The 17623-nt window shown below is 37.4% G+C and overlaps 1 protein-coding gene across 1 annotated transcript in view; it reads right to left on the bottom strand.

The window, feature by feature from the left end:
- Positions 1–17623, bottom strand: part of tbcd (tubulin folding cofactor D) — a 34745-nt gene that overhangs the window by 1218 nt on the left and 15904 nt on the right. Inside the window, exons 15-38 of the mRNA XM_016558787.1 lie at positions 17409–17466; positions 16114–16143; positions 15878–15963; positions 14888–14968; positions 14739–14812; positions 14416–14533; positions 14282–14342; positions 14162–14184; positions 14045–14076; positions 12179–12241; positions 11958–12034; positions 11788–11869; positions 11570–11688; positions 11396–11487; positions 11099–11239; positions 9446–9529; positions 8858–9016; positions 8062–8200; positions 2982–3103; positions 2625–2702; positions 2309–2398; positions 872–959; positions 659–771; positions 483–567 (exon numbers count right to left, since the gene is read on the bottom strand). Of these exons, the coding sequence (XP_016414273.1) occupies positions 483–567; positions 659–771; positions 872–959; positions 2309–2398; positions 2625–2702; positions 2982–3103; positions 8062–8200; positions 8858–9016; positions 9446–9529; positions 11099–11239; positions 11396–11487; positions 11570–11688; positions 11788–11869; positions 11958–12034; positions 12179–12241; positions 14045–14076; positions 14162–14184; positions 14282–14342; positions 14416–14533; positions 14739–14812; positions 14888–14968; positions 15878–15963; positions 16114–16143; positions 17409–17466 (2095 nt within the window). The remainder of the gene's footprint in view (positions 1–482; positions 568–658; positions 772–871; positions 960–2308; positions 2399–2624; positions 2703–2981; positions 3104–8061; positions 8201–8857; positions 9017–9445; positions 9530–11098; positions 11240–11395; positions 11488–11569; positions 11689–11787; positions 11870–11957; positions 12035–12178; positions 12242–14044; positions 14077–14161; positions 14185–14281; positions 14343–14415; positions 14534–14738; positions 14813–14887; positions 14969–15877; positions 15964–16113; positions 16144–17408; positions 17467–17623) is intronic.

Below are 17623 nucleotides of genomic sequence, written 5' to 3'. Positions count from 1 at the left end.
AAAAAAAAAAAAAAAAAAAAAAAGAGAAGATAAATGCACTAAGACCAAAATAAAGGCACCACTTTTAAATTATATTATGCATATTATGCATCTTTTTTTCAGGTTTAGGTGAATGTTTCTATATCAGGCTATCACAATAACTTTCATTTCATCGAGTGACAGCTCATCTGTTTCACAGTTTCAATGAACTGTATTGTGCATTCAAGCATGTGAACAAACAGATAGCCAGTCTTCATATCGTCTGAGAAAGCCATATTAATCACAGATTATTAACACATTTTCCCGTAACCAAAACCTAATGGTTTCTGTGCCCGTTTAGGAGAACTGAACACCCACTAATGCTCAAAAAACCCCTTGTTCAGCCACCAGTGGATGAGTAACGCTGGAAGCAGCATCTGGATGTCAGATTTGGTATGATGCAACAGCCACCACATTACAAAATCTTCTCCCATAAAACCTCTTTAGTCGCCTAAATGTGTTACCTTGGTTACCAGAATCGGCCTGGGCACTCCCAACCAATCACAGAGCTGATTCCTGTGGGTCCGCATTGTGGCGATGTCACTTTCCCTAATACAGGAAACAAGAAACGACCATTAAAACGGTAGCTGTGCTGAAGTCCTCATCATAATCCCCCAATAAGCCCCATGTCAACACTCACCAATTAGTGTCACTAAGCGAGGCCATGACATCAGTCAGCACTTGATCATCGTCAATGACATCATCGTAGGTCAAGAGCATCTCGTATACCTGGCTGGCAGTCGTCTTCCTGATCTTCAGACCCAAGAGAGACAATGGAGTCAGAATTAAACCTGGGATACAACACGAGTGCCTAGACTAAGTCTGGACTGAAGTGGCCTGCTAATGGTCTCACCACAGGGAAGGGGTGACAGAGCAACATCAACAGCTGCACTAAGACCTTCTCCCTCACATCACCCTTGAACTGCACCATTCCACAGAACCTACGGTCAAAGAGCCAATCAGAGAGAGAGCTCAGACATAATGACCAATCACAAGAGAGATCAAACTAAAACCAGAAGACACATTTGAAATCACATTTTTAGAGTGATTAAATCAAAACTTCAGTTGACAACAGTTCTTGAAAAAGTCTGAAACATTTTCAAAAAATGTCTGAAAACAAAGATTAGGGTAAAACGGGGTTAAAGAAAACCTTAAGGAAAATGTGTTTTTGATAGCAGAAAAAGAGTTTTTATTAAACATTGATGAAGAAATGTGAAAATAAATCATGATTTGCTTAGTTAAATATTTTTTATAAATGTATGAGGTGGTGAGGAACTGATAAAAATAATTTATCTAAAGTTTCACATAATATTTAAGTTCAATACAATCATTTAATCGATGTTTGTACTATTTTCTGTTTATTTTTAAAAAACAGAAAAAAAAAAGCTAAAAAGGAAAAATTCAGAAAGCTTTTTACACTGCTTGAAGGATCTCCCATAATAATTTAAGGCAAGACAACCCAGGTGAATAGGGTAAAAAATAATTAATAGAAATAACTAATTGGAGTGGAGTAACTAGTAGAAATAACTGTACTTGAAGCTGATTGATTACATTATTAAAATCTTTTTTTTGTATTACAAATTTACAGATTTGTTACGGTTAAATATGCAAACGAGGCATTATCTAAGGAAATCTGCACTAATTTGCAAACATTTCCAGAAAATAAATCTGAGGTCCAGATAAAGCCAGGTTCAAAATCCCTTTGTTTTTGAAGTTTTTAGATTTTGGATATTTTTTTATTACTGCACGAATCAGAAAAACAGGACAATGTTTTTAGGAATAAAATATATGAAATCAGGCAAATGGTATGAACAAATTCCTCTGTAAAAACCTTCAGAATACAGATAGGAATACAAATTTAAGGTCTGTTGTATGTAAGCGCTACCGAAGTGGAGATGTCTGCCTCAGTGCAGGAGAAATAACTCATTCTGAGAAAAAAGCTTTAAAGCTATGCCTTATAATTGAAATCTACAGACGCAAATAGATCAAATGCACTTAAAAAGTATTTTGGATGTTTACTTTCCACTAATCTGAAACGTTAATGAAGGGCCAAATAGATCAAAATAGCAAAACTGACCAGTAAATGAAAACCAAAGTTTTTGCCTGTAGTGTCTTGCCTTAATATGGCTTTACAGAAGTAACAATACATATCATATTTTATTACATGCTAAGATTAATGTCAGATTTTTACATCTGATGGGCTCATTATAAAAATGGTGATTATTTCTAAGGTGGACACCCAACTTGTTATGGACCCATACATCCACAGAGTGCAGGAAATGCAACTTACACAGCTATACACGACAACAACTTCTGCACATCTTTGGATTTCTTGATTTCCTCTTTACAGATCGCCAGCAGCTCTACGCAGAACGGATGACTGAAAACAGAGAAATTACATCAAACCAACACACACATCCACCCTCAGTCTCCCCGTTTCAACACACGACTTGGCCGGGGCTCATCTTAAGTTCTCCCAAAGGTTCCCTGTGTGAATCCTTTCTGTGTATTTCTGTCATGATATCATCTCTCCTGCCGAGCTCTGGATGGTTTGTGTATCTGAGCCAAGGGAGGCAGTAATGTACACTGGGCTTTCCCACGCTCACCTCTCCTCGCTGGCGAAGAGGTCAAAGCAGCCATTAGCAAGGATTTGGTCCACCATCTTCAGCAAAGGTACAGAAACTCTGTAGGCGAATCAAAACATAAAAGTATAAATACAAAATATAATGTTATGATTTGGTTTAAGTTCCAAAAAAAGTCAAAAATAGACATTACCACATTGTTATTTAATATATAAAGCATTTTTATGGATTTCCAAGCATATTTTCCGTTACCAAGATGTAAAACTACCCATACTGTGACAGAAGATCTTGGTCATACCTTGGCCCACCTCTTCCGTCCTGCATTTGTATGACACATTCAGCTGTTTTGTGGCTATGTTGTGTTTTGCATTGCAGTTGTACCTGTCATTGCGAAGGTTATTCCTGAAGATGCGTAACAACGTGTCTCCAAACTGCTGAAGCACTGTGGCATCCTGCTGAATGCCCTTCAGGTACTCGAATAAAGACTGAGAGGAATAACGCACCTGCAGACACACACAAGCAGATTTTCACTAGTGACGGACTGCCATATTAATGGTTAAAATTACATTTATTAATTATTATTATTTGTATGGTAACACTTTAGTTTAGGGACCAATTCTCACTAAAAACTAGTTGCTCAGTAGCATGCATATTACTAGCATATTGTCTGTTTATTAGTACTTATAAAGCACATATTAATGCCTTATTCTGCATGACCATATTTTAGATCCCTTAATCCACCCCATACCTAAACGTAACTACCTTACTATTTATAGGCAGCAAATTAGGAGTTTGATGCAAAAGTCACAGTTAATAGTTAGTGAATTGATCCCCAAACTAAACTGTGACCATTTTTATTTCTTAATAGACTTTATTAACAAAATAAATGTTAATTATAATTACAAATGATTTAATATTAAATTACTCTTAAAAGGCACAATATGTAAGATTTATTAAAATATCCAAAAACCACTAGAACAGTGTTATATATTTTGCTGACTTGTGTACTTACATTATCCCAAATGTTTCGAAGAATGTTTAAATCCAGAGAAATAAGCAATTTTAACTAGTGCCTCGTTTCGCTTCGATGGCTTTCAGCCTCACCCTGCTTCATTCTACTAAATAAATAAATCATTAGCTCATCCATGAACATGATTTCTGCCCGAGTCCCATCGGATTGCATCGGCTGTGGGGATGAAGACGACAACTCCCATGATTCCACACTCAGTCACAGCGTCATCAAACTACGCCTTTGTTTCTTTGTTTATTTTGAATATGCGCCCTCTAGCGGCAAAAATTACATATTGTGCCTTTAAGTCATACTCCTATTAGATCAGCTTCTTTCAATTGAAAAGTCGGTTATCACCTACCCACCCTCCTTTCATGGAGTAAAATGTACAAAAGGCTATTTTCCATACAAATAAAGCACATTATGAGCATTGTCTGTCAAGTAAAGTTGATGTTTTGCTTGCTTTTAGTTTATTAAAAATAATGATTTTAAGATTTAAACCCATGTCCCACTTAAATACATTTTTTAAAAACTAAAATACTTAACTACTTGGTCTTGCATTTACATATAGAACTTTTAAATTGTAAAAAGTGTTTTAAGCACCAAATGAGTCAAGACTGCCAACAGTGCTTCTTCAAAAGCATCTAGTTTTATGCGACTGTGTATGAAAATTATAAATGTTCAAGTATGTGATACATTGTACCTCACAACTGTGTTGTGGCATCTTGCAAATAAAGGTTTTTTTCTTCAAGATAGTGTGAAATAATTAAATATTTTTAGCCTTTCAGGCTGTTAAACCTATCTGAAGGTCTTACTGAATGTATTTGTTTCCACAACTAATCATATAAATTCACATTTTTGTAGAATATATGGTGCTGCAGATGTTTCAGACATGGAATTTATATGTATATATTAAGTTTTACCTTGTATATGCTTTGATCAATATAATTTTGAATTATAAAGTGATAAAATAATCATAATTAAATATGTATTTTTGATAGCTCACATTTAATGTAAACTTCTCCCATGCAGCAGTGTGTTAATGTGTGTGAGGGGTCAGATGGTGCACGATTATGTGTGGTATCAGTCCAAAATCTGCTGAGTGGTCCAGAGGGAGCAGAGCTTCAGAGAGAAGCTCCATCATTCAGCACCGAGTCTGTGAGAACCGCTCATTTATCCAGCAGTTTTGGCTCAGAGAGATCACACAGTTCCAGGCTGAAGGTGAGAGCGTAACCTCTACTGTGGCTCTAATCAAAATCTGCCGGTTCTAGGTGGTTGGGGGGCTCATTTATAGGTCCAGTTGGCAGATGAGTTGACATTTACTGCGCTCAAAGCTCCTGTTAAAGGCATTTACATTATTTTTTTCTTCATCAACAAACACCGGTGGCTATAAATAACAAAAGGACTTGAAAATCATGCTCAAAGATGATATCCCAGCAGCCACTGGAGCAGAGGCACTGAGCCTAAAACACTAAGAAAACGGAACAGAGGAAAGATGGAGAAAGAAAATCTATATCTACCACACTTTATATATAGAAATAAGGCTTTACAACATGAAATATCACTGCTATTTTATAAAAAGGTCAAATTACCTGATATTTATTTAATAACTATATTTAACTATATTTAGAATTTATCTAGATAAAAGATATGTGTCATGCCATTGACCTATGCAGTGCAAATACATTCATATGTTAACAACTATGGCTTAAAGTGATAGTTCACCCAAAAATGAAAATTTGATGTTTATCTGCTTTCCCCCAGGGCATCCAAGATGTAGGTGACTTTGTTTCTTCAGTAGAACACAAACGAAGATTTTTAACACAAACCGTTGCAGTCTGTCAGTCCTATAAATGGCAGTCAATGGGCTCCATGGCTTTGAGAGTCAAAAAAACATACACAGACAAAACCAAATTAAACCCTGCGGCTCGTGACGATACATAAATGCACTAAGTCTTAAGACACGAAAGGCTTGTGTCTTAAGACACGAAACGATCAGTCTGTGCAAGAAACTGAACAGTATTTATATAATTTTTTACCTCTGATCCACCTCAATGTCCAACTGTCCTGAGCGCGTTCACAACATCCAATGAGTGACGTATACGCGCGACAGATTGCTGCCGCTCATGCGTCTACTATGCCAGAGCACGTACACATCTTAAGACCTCAATGTATCGTCACGAGCCACAGGGTTTAATTTGTTTAGTCTGTGTATGTTTTTTTTTTACTCTCAAAGCCGTGGAGCCCATTCACTTCCATTATAAGACTGACAGACTGCAACGGTTTGTGTTAAAAATCTTCGTTTGTGTTCTACTGAAGAAACAAAGTCACCTACATCTTGGATGCCCTGGGGGTAAGTAGATAAACATCAAATTTTCATTTTTGGGTGAACTATCCCTTTAAATGTGCAAATACATTCCACAGAATATCAAATTACTAAAATGATATCCAATCCCAAAATGAGCAATAATAAAAATAATAATAATAATGAAAAAAAAACATACACTAGCATTTGAAAGTTTGATGTTTGATCTTTTTTGTTGTTGTTGTTTATAGTTTATACAAAAAATATGAAGCGGCACAACTGTTTTCAACATTGATAATACTGAGAAATGTTTCTTGAGGAGCAAATCAGCATAGAATGATTTCTGAAGGATCATGTGACACTGAAGACTGAAGTAATGGTGCTGAAAATTCAGCTTTGCATCAAGGAATAAATTATATTTGAAAATATATTCAAATTGAAAACAGCTATTTTAAATCACAGTAATATTTCACAATATTCGTTTTTTTCTGTATTTTTGATTGTAAATGCAGTCTTGGTGGGCATACAGCAAGAGACATTTCAAAACATTAAAAAAAAGTAAATAAAATGTAAAAAATCTTACCGACCATTTTTAATGGTAATGTATAAATGAGGAAAAAACTGTATCAGCAAACAAAACAGGAAAAAAAAAAAAAGTATAGGGTGTAAGGAAATGCTAATAAAAACAAAACAGCATTACAGAGTAAAGGAGAGAGGAAAAGATCAAGTGTATGAGCTGATGAGCTGAAGATCCCTCCAGGGGCCCTCAGTCACCACTGAAAGCATGAGCGCAAATGTGAAGGGACACGGTGCCAATCCCGATTGCTCGGTTCCAGCTAAATTTGTTTTGAATGAATCCTGGCCTGCTGGCGGCGCTGTGGTTTTGCCTCTAAGCCGTTTACACCCTGTGCACTTTGAGGCCAGGATGGGCACAGACTTGCATTTGTGGCAAAATTTCAGTTTATTCAAACACATGTCAGGAATTTTCATAAAACACCAAAGCGTTTCAACACCAGCTTATTTTTGAAAACCCAAAATAGCGGACCACTTTTGTGTTGCAATTCTTGCAAATCTGAAATGGAGCAATGCAAAATAAAACTACATGATCTAATAGTCTAATTTTCCCTGACACTATTCACACTCCTGACCACGGTCACCATAGACAGACTCTCTGGAGAACAGTGTCGACTGCTCCCTCTGTTGGTCACTGTTGTGTCTTTTCTCACAATGCAGTTTATTCTAACTGATCCATTTCTGTGACCTTACGGTTTGCTTCATATGCTTACTCTGATCTCTGTGGTCTGGTTATATTGCATGTTTATTTTTAATCAAGATTTTCAACCGGGGTCTGTGAAACGCATTCCAGGGCATCCAATGCATAGAAGCATTTTTTAAAATGTATTATTATTATTTATTTATTTGTAAGAAATGAATGTGTTTATAACTTGATCAAAAGAAAAGTAAAGACAATTTTAAAGTAGATTTCTATTTCAAATAAATGATGTTTCTTTTGAACTTTTTATTCATCAAAGAATCCAGAAAAAAATGTATCATGGCTTCCACAAAAATATTAAGAAGCAAGAATGTTTTCAACATTGATACTAAATGTTTCCTGAGCAGCAAATCAGCATAACGGAATGATTTCTGAAGGATCATGTGACACTGAAGACTGGAGTAATGATGCTGAAAATTCAGCTTTGCATCACAGGAATAAATTACATTTGAAAATATATTCAAAGTGAAAACACTTATTTAAAAAAAAAATTAATAATATTTTTGTAAAATATTTTTAAAATCTCACCAACTTACTGTAAATAAAACTGAATTTTCTTTCATTTTCTTTCTTTGGAATGAACTACTAATTATTTATTAACTAATTATTTTATTATGTGATGTAGTATTGTTTGCTATTGTTTACAACAGGACTGTCAGTTGATTAAAATGTAATTAGAATGAACTTTAACTTATTAAATTATTAATTTATTCTAAAGTGTAACTAAAAAAAGTTTTTTAGACTGTCCGTTTTAACCTTTATAAAGGTTACATTTCTGTTTATAGCAAAATACACTTTAAGTCTCTCAAGGGAAAAAAGTGGCGACTGAGGGTGAACTGTGCTTTAATGGTTGTGCTGATGTGATGCAACCTACTGTAGATTCGGTGAGGCCACCCACAGACACAGTGAGGCCCAGGAGCGTGTGGTACTGGTACTGATGCAGCCGCAGCAGCTGCGTGATGTGAGGGAAGGCCTGTGACGCGGCGTTCCAGTTCAGGGAGGTTCCTGTCTCTCTAAAACACCAGAGGTCAGAGATAAACATGTGTGAAGCATTTGGGATGCGTCTTTTATTCAACTACAGCTTAAACTGTAAGCAGTGCAAATAAAAATATGTACTTTCCAGAAACTTCAATGCAAGTGTGCACCTCCCAAATTTAATGACATAATGTAAGCCAAGTTAATGCCTGACGCATTTGATCTGTTGCACGCAACCTAGAGGTGCAGAGAGGTGTAGGTACAGTTGTGGTCAAAATTTTACATAACACTTTGCAGTATCTGCAAAATGTTGATTATTTTACTAAAATAAGAGGGATCATGCAAAATACATGCTATTTTTTTTATTTAATACTGACCTGAATAAGATATTTCACATAAAAGACGTTTACATATAGTCCACAAGAGAAAATAATAGTTGAATTTATAAAAAATTACCCCGTTCGAAAGTTTACATACGCTAATTCTTAATACTGTGTTGTTAGCTAAATGATCCACAGTCTTAACTTTGATAAAGAATATCTCTTTGGTTTTGAGACTTTAGTCTTTGCAACTTCAGGGATCTTATCTATGCACAATCAGCTTGTAACACTCCAAAGAGAAAGGAAAACTTGAAATCGCATCATATGACCCCTTTAACACACTCCTGAGTATGATTACACCCCTGTGGCACTCACAGAGGGAAGATGCTCAGTAGCTCCTCCCGGTGGGGGATGTGAGGTACTGCGGGGTCTGTGCTGTGAAGCAGATGCAGGAAAACGGTGCCGGCGTGGGCTCGGTAGCGGTCGATCTTCTCTGCAGCCTGCTGGGCCAGGCAACACATCATACGCTGAACACTACAGAAAATAAGAGAAATAACTGTGAGCAGTCTTAAATGGTGCATTATATCTACTGCAACTAAAGTTTAAAAGGATAGTTCACCCAAAAATTTAAATTGTGTCCCCATTTACTCACCCTCAAGTTGTTCCAAACCTGTATGAATTGTTTTCAGCTGCTGAACACTAAAGAAGATATTTTGAAGAACGTGGGTAACCAAACAGATGACGGTAGCCAATGACTTCCATAGTGTGAAAAAAAAAAATACTATGGAAGTCGATGAGGACCGGAAACTGTTTGGTTACCCACATCCTTCAAAATATCTTCTTTTGTGTTCAAAAGAAGACAGAAACTCATATAGGTTTAAAACAACTTATGGTGAGTAAATGAGGACATAGTTTTCATTTTTGGGTAAACTCTCACTTTAAGTGAGATTGACAGTGTCTTACAGGTCAGAGGAGAGGAGCTCTGGAGCAGACGCCACCACCAGCAGGGTCACCTCCATAAGGCTGGTCATTGCAGCCGCCCTCACCCTGAAACAGAACGAGAGCAAAGAGTCAGAGCGACACCGTGACTGTCAAACTGCTTTCAGAGAACCACAAGCACACAAAATATTTCAAATATTTGATTATGCTTTGTTTGTTATGAAGGCATTATGTTGATTGTTTACATTTCCAGCATCATGCTGAAGGTTTGTTGTGCCTGGAGGCACCTGTGGGGAATGTGAGGAATTCCCCTACCCCTACCCCTTCCCCTTGTCCCTTGAAACAGAGTGTCAAGGGGTAGGGGTGAAAATATTCCCCTAAGAATTGGGACACCACTACTATACGTCACACGTCATCATACGTCATCTAGCTCCTACAATACACACACCTATACTGGTGTGCTGGTGTGTGCATTAGAGCCTTTAATTACCGTTCGATATTAACGCGCCGCTTACTGACACACACACACACAAGATATCGCGCAGCTCACACATCCAGGAGCAAAGAAACTTGTTAATGCTGCCCCACGACTTTTATTAATAACAGTTTAAATACTGAATCACTACATTATATTTTCCAGTAATGTGAGGATAAAATAGCTGTTTTTGAAGTAAACTCTAAAAAGAGAAACACACAGACGCGCATACACGCAACTTTCATCTCTCTCTCTCTATCTCTCTCTCTCTCTCGAATTAGCAATATTTGAGGAAAGGGTTTAGCGATTTCTAATTATTGGGGGTACTAGCCCTCCTCAATGTCTATGGTGGTTATCGGCCTGATCAAACATGAAAATATGTTGTGGCACTATCTAGGGGAAAGGGGAAGAGCTAAGGGGTAGAATTGGGATTGGGCCTAAATTAAAGTTCCGTGCAAACTGAGTAACATTTAAAATAAGCCAAATTTAAAAAGGTAAATTAATTAAATGAATATATTAGGGCTTTCAATAACTTGATACATTAAATGACAAATAATTAGTCAAATAATTTGATACATTAAATACTTAAATAAAACATGAATTCAACTAACTTTGCTTACTTTTTTTTTTTATTTATTGCCTAAATTGTTTTGAATTGTTTTATCATTAATCACATTCAATGGCTACTTTAAACAGATTCAACTTATCATTACATAATTAGGACACAGAGAAAAACTCACACAAGAACCAAGAGTTGTTTTATGGAACCCATTCAATTATTACTATACAATACTAATAATAATAATAAAATATTTTTTTATTTTATTAAGGCCTAAAATGAAACAAACTAATAAAAAATGCATTACTATAGTAATACTACGGTACTGTAATATAAAAAGTAGTAGTAGCACTGCTTTTAATAATAATAACAACAGTTACTATTATCATTATAAAAATATTTTTAATATTACATTATAAAAAGTAAAAAAACAGACAGTAACACTATTGTATTGTAAAATAGCATTTAATTAATAATAATTATTATTATCATCATCATCAAAATGTTTATTTCATTAATCTGAAGCAATCTGCAATCTGTTTTGTATGAAGCGCTATATAAATAAAGGTGACTTGACACTGGTGCATATTGTTGTATATTGTGCAACACAACTATGCACCCCTAAGAAAGCATGTGAACGTACCAGGCCCCGACGTCCCCTCTGCTGTCCGTGCTGTAGTCGTTCATACAGCCCAGCAAGGCTTCATACACAGGCCTTATGTTGCCCTCACACAGGACACGGTCTGGGCTGCCTTGTGCACAAACTCCTACAGCTACACCCACCCTGAGAAGCACAAGAAAGCACAGGACACATGGACATGCAATGCAAGATGGGACAAAGCAGTGAATGGAGACATGAATTTCAGGTCCTGCAGGAAGGAGCAGGCGTTGGCAGACTGGTTCTTCAAGCGCAAAGGAGACATAAGAAGGTGTTACTCACTGAGACATGGCTGTGGCCGCATCCCTCCTGGCTTCTGTTAGACTTGCCGCTTTCTGCACAACCTTACAGGCGGCCTGGAGCCCAGGCAAGATCTAGGGAACAAGTTTGAGAACGCAAACTCAACCTAACAGTTCAGACACAGACTTGAGCAGACGAGACATTATGAGGTCGAACCTTCTGGAGTTTGCCACGGATCATAAACGGAGGCAGTGAGCCCAGGGCGAGAGCGCAGCCACAGCGCGTCAGAACCTCGGGACTCTCCAGGGCCAACAGGTACTGACTAACCAGCTGATCTGTATGGCAACAAATGGATGTAAACAAACAATTAATGGCCAAAAGTATGTGTACACCCAAAAACGCACCCATAAGTGCTTGTTCAGCGTTTACTGTACCTTGCATTTCCACATCGGCTACCCCTGGTTCAACCTGATAATACTGCAGACACAACGCTGCCAGTGCTGAGAGTGCGGCATCCTTCAGAAAACACGCATTATATTTTCATAACAACCATAGATGGTACAGTTGTAAAAAGCCGTTCTGGGTGCTGAGGCGTGGACTGTACCTGTATACCCCGCCTGGCCCCGCTGGAGAACAGGTGAAGGTTCTTCAAGCTGTCGTCTATTAGCCATTGCCAACCAGCTGCAGGCATCACAAATCCGTCAAACAATCACTCCTCCATGAGATATTTGTGGTACTAGTAGTAGTAGTAGTAATTTATTTTCATGCAAATGTATCATGCAATATCATAAATCATGCAAATGTAAAGAGGTTTGGTTGACTCACTGATAACTGGGTCATCTTTAAAAGGCATCTTGGAGAGAGAGAGCTTTTCAATGAGGCAACAGACTGAAAAAAAAGACAAGGGAAAACCAGATCAGGGTGTAAAAAAGCAATAACTGGGCCTCTGTTTTGTTGCTTTGTACCGTGAATGATTCAGAGACATCTGTAATGTCATATTTTTTCTGAATACTAATCCACTGATTCTTAAGACATGGGACAAAACAGGTCTCTAAACTTTATATCATTCGTTTTTAAAATGGCAACATTTCCACTTTGAATCCAAATGAATTTTTCCTAAGGTGTTGCTATGCAGTTCTGTGGCAGATTTGTGAAACATTCTTAAGAATAAAATTCTTCTTAACTGCTATTTTCTTCGTATTTTTTAAACTTTACAATAAAGCTAAGAATGTTTTGTATTCCCAAGAAGAATCTTCCTATCTTAAGATTGTTCTAAAGAAAAAACTTGAATTCCTAATAAAATGTTCTTAAAAATCATCTGAAATAACCTATTACAGTTAGTATAACCTCCAACTTTCTTAAATCCCCAAAGGTAAGACGCTTAATGAACTTATCGGGTTGTTTCAAATATTAAACATTATATGTATTTATATCATCTGTGGAAGGCATATGACCATAAAATGTTCGACCAATCAGATTATTCGGTCCGAACATTACGATAGGCTGTCCTGCCTGCCTGTCAACGTATGTATTTGCATACTTTACATCATCAGCGCGTTCCATTACTCTATTACAGACCGAGCGAGAATGAAAGGCGTTATTATTGTAATATTATGTGCTTTGTACTGTAATATTTTCTCAAAGGTGAATTAGATGTGAGGTAATCTGACAGCACTGTATTCAACTGTCTCTCATCGTATCGCTGGTTAGCCTCTGGTCTGTCTGTGTGCGTTCATGTGTTTTGGAGGAGGCGTGGCTTTGGAGAGTGATTTGCAGGGAGTGTGGGATCTTATTCTTTGAAAAGCTAGCTTGCTATTGTTAGACTCTCCGAAATCACCTACCCTACCTTTAACAGATATGATTGAGAAAGCTACACAAATCAGTCAGTAATTCTTCAGAATTTCTCAAGAATTATATTTGGAAGATTCTTACGAACTTCTTAAAATTTATCTTATGAAAAATTTTTAACTTCTTTCTTAGGAGGATCTTCGAAAAACTGAGCCCTGAGTGGTTTTAGCATGTTGCTGCAGCATATGGCTTAGGTCCTTCACTGTAAGTGATTTTCTGCACCTTTTTTACGGTCTGGCAGGCCAAAATTTTAATTGAAGTGGTATACACCTCTCCTCATCAAGCTGCACAATTTGGGGTTTTATTTATGTCTATAGCAGAAAGCTACAATTTGAAGTTTGTTCAAATCTCTTACCATAGAATGAGTTCTAACAGTAACGAGGCTTGCCTTATGTCACACACACACACACACACAAACACACACACATACACACACACGCACGTTTGTTTTTGTGAATTGTGGGGACATTCCATAGACGTAATGGTTTTTATACTGTACAAACCGTATTTTCTATTGCCCTACACCAACCCTACACCTAACCCTACCCCTTACAGGAAACTTTGTGCATTTTTACTTTCTCAAAAAAACTCACTCTGTATGATTTATAAGCGTTTTGAAAAATGGGGACATGGGGTAATGTCCTCATAAGTCACCTTCTCCTTGTAAAACCTATGTCATACCCATGTCATTATACAAATGCACCAAGAGCTTGTAACACTCCAAAGAGAAAGGAAAAATTTAAATCGCATCATATGACCCCTTTAAATAGTAGTTTATCATTTCAACACAAGCAGCAAATCAATTCTATAGAATAACTGTAAATGATTTTGTTTTTTTCTTACCTGCTGGTCTCATTAGCTCTCCACCAAATCCCCTAGGGTTAAAAAAAAACAACAAAAAAACATCAGTTACAAGCTATAGACAAATAAGTACTGCCAGGTTATGAAGCCAGTGCTCACCTGTACTGCTTTCTGTCAGAGAGCTGAAATAAACGCACATATGGAAGGATCAGTTGCAATAAACTGTTTGTTTTATATTTCACAAAAAAAACAAAAACACAAGAGACTAATTCTGCAGACCTTTTGATGAATGTTTTTAAGGCCTTCAATTGTGTCAGAGGACAGGAAGTCAGTCACCCAACTACAAGGAAACAAATGCATTAAATAAAAGAAAATTATGGTTAGGCGAAGCTTCAATAGAAAGCGGGTGTAACCTATTATTCTGGGTGGCAAGCTCGTAGAGAGCATGAGTGATCTCGGCACAGGCCAGGATAGCGCCGTGACGCCTGTGTAAATCCATCCCTGTGGCCATGGGCAGCAGCTGAGGTACAACTGAAATCATAAATAAAGACATTTACCGCTGATTACAGAACCGGCTTTACTGATAAAATGCGCGTTAAATATCGCATGCGATTTATCGTGCAGCCCTAGACAAGATGCTACAAAATTTCACTTGGCCTTTATGTGTAGAGGTGAAAGAGATGTGCTGACGAGTTGAATTTGGCATATATTAACAGACATATGGAGCTGTTCTCACCAGTGTTGGCCATGTATTCAGGGGCCTGGATAGTTAGATTGTGCAGGCCTTTCGTGGCCAGCTCTCTGATCACCCTGATAAAAAGCAAATACAGCCTCAGTTAAAAATACAAAACCAAAGAATCCACATGAAACCGTACACATACTTACCCATCCCAGTGATTGACTTTCATAGCCACCAAGTGGTCAATTAAGGGTTTGGTGTATTCCTCAAAACCAGCGATGTAGACACTGAAAAATTTAAATTGAGTCGGAAATTAAGTCTCACACAGCCATTTTCCACCATCTCTGTTAGAATTCAAGAGGCTGATTTTTTTGTGTTTTTTGGTTTGCTTCTGAACCTGGCACGTTTTTTCCCCTTAGTTTTGTTTGTTTAGGCATATATGAACATGCCAGACATGCTCAGATCTACACCAAAAAATAATCAGTCCAAGATCGCCTGAATGAGTTGGTCTCAGCCTGATTGAAAACAAACCTGAAAATGTCTTAAAGATGAATTTGTTTCTTACAGACACAGAGCTTTTTGCTTCACAATACATTAATTGATTGCCTGGAGTGGTGGATTACTTATGGTTTTTTGTGATGTTTTTATCAGCTGTTTGGACTCTCATTCTGACGGCACCCATTCACTGCATTCATTGGTGAGCAAGTGATGTAATGCAAAATTTCTCCAAATCTGTTTCGATGATGAAACAAACTCCTGAGGGTGAGTAATTTTCAAGAAATGTTCATTGTTGGGTGGACCAATTCTTTAACAAGCGAAAGCAACATCTTCTTGCTTTTACACAGCGGGCTGCGCATTAAGCCTTGAGCATGGCTCTTTGCTCCCTAAGGCTAGAATTTTTCACATTGCTCTTTTAATACATTAATGTGCCACAATCAAATGGTGACATTTTTCTGGAGGGTGGGACTTAAGAAAATGACAAGAATGACATAACAGCGTAGCCGCTCCTTCACTCATCGATGCATTCAAAACATAGCGTGACTGTGCTTTGAACTGAAGTGTTCTGAGGAATGGGGTGTATGACTGATCTGCCTGCTGCTGTAATGTTTGCAGCGTGTACTATGAAGAACAATGGGGTTCAATTAAATGTGCCAAAACAGTTCTTAGTCACACACTGTCACCTTCTTACTCCTTACCTGATAGTTAAGTAGCAGTTATTCAGGTTACCGACTGTGAAGTAGTCCGCCGCTGTCACAATGTCTATGCCATGGGGGAAGGTGCCCTGTGGAGACAGGATATCTCCGAGGATCAGATTAGAGAGACACACACTCAGCAGGCTTCACAGAACACGGCCTGTTGCACTACAGATCAGTGCAGGTGTTTATAATGGATCTGAATGGTGTTTATGTAAGTGTATGCCCTTTTGTTGTACCTGTCTGCCCACATTCTCTTGGAAAGCAGCCTAGAAACAGAGAAAAGGAAGCAAACATTACTTTTCCTGTAATTTCTCATGTATGCAGCTACATTATGTGAAATTAAAGCTGAAGAATGTCATTTTTTTCTGTTAAAATACTCTCTCCTATCCAGAGGTTGCACTGCACAAACATTTTCCATCAACCAAATTTGAAAGATATTACTTCCAAAAGCTAATGATTCTCCTTACTTTAGAATCACTTCCACAGTAAAGAAAGTAAATGCGTATTGGAAGTGAAAAAAGGGCAAAAATAATGTTTTCAAGTGCTTAGACCTAAGTAAGCATTGGGGAGAAGAACAAGAGTTTCCAAGTGTATTCAAATAAAATAATTAACCAAATAAACAGAAGGTAGGGGCTATGTGCACTAAGAGCAAATAGCGATAGATGCTATTTACACTAAGTGAAAGAAGCATTATTTTCTTTGCATTAAGTATAAATAGCAGTTAGCTGATATTTGCACTAATAAAAACACATTAAGTGTATATATCCATTAAAGTATTAAATGTAAGGTTAATTAATACTGTCTTTTTGGGAACCCAACACCATTTTGAATCTGCCGATCAGTAAAGTTACGTCACTTCCTTCCTGGACCTTGAAGGACAACTTTCCACTCTTTTACAGTAATAGAGTAGTAACAATATAAAATGTGTGTGTCGCCGTCGTCGATGTGTCAGTCCATCCAATCAATGTGAGCGAAGCGTGGGCAGAGTTACTGCTAACAAGATGGGCTATTTGCACTTAGTGTCAACAGACACTCAAACAAGAAAAAATGCTTCAAAATGCTTCTTGTGATATCAATATCACATAAAAAAGATCATTTAAATATTCTACAGATGAATAAAATCAGAGCATGTCAGAACTTGTACAACCCAGTCTATTGAAATGACAGAAAATTAATATTTGTAGCACAACCTCTAGTCCTCTACTCCTAGACAACTATAAAGAAAAGCAAATTTTGCTGCCATCAATGGTGCGTTTGAATCACATTTTTATCTGGCACCCATGAGTGCTCACATCAGAAACGGGACGCAGCTCACACTTCCAATGTGAGCACTCTTATTTGCTGTGCACTTGTGGTGTGAAACTGGTGTTACACTGACTCAACCGATGCAGGCAGTTTAGGGTTGGACTACCTTCTATTCTGACTAATGAAAGGCAGGAGCATTTGTACTGACAGTTTGTAACCAATTCACACATTTTTACACACTTCAGCTTTAAAGAGTTTTTTAAAATGTTTTTCAGGATTAACTCACAGAGGCGGCCTTCCTGCAGGTGATGTTCCTGTCAAATACAGTTGCGATGACCAGTGCGCTGTGAAGGTACATGCAAATGAGAATAAGTGATATTTTGGCATATATAAAGTGTTCACCTGAATACCATGCAAGTATCAAAATACCTCGAAAGTGTATTTTTGCAAACATTTAAAAATACATTTCAGCCAAATATGATTTTTTTCCCCAGAGAAATA

The sequence above is a fragment of the Sinocyclocheilus rhinocerous genome, unplaced genomic scaffold, assembly GCF_001515625.1.
Source record: "Sinocyclocheilus rhinocerous isolate Xijiao unplaced genomic scaffold, SAMN03320098_v1.1 scaffold1219, whole genome shotgun sequence".
Lineage (NCBI taxonomy): Eukaryota > Metazoa > Chordata > Actinopteri > Cypriniformes > Cyprinidae > Sinocyclocheilus > Sinocyclocheilus rhinocerous.
This window is presented reverse-complemented; position numbering and strand designations above follow the sequence as displayed.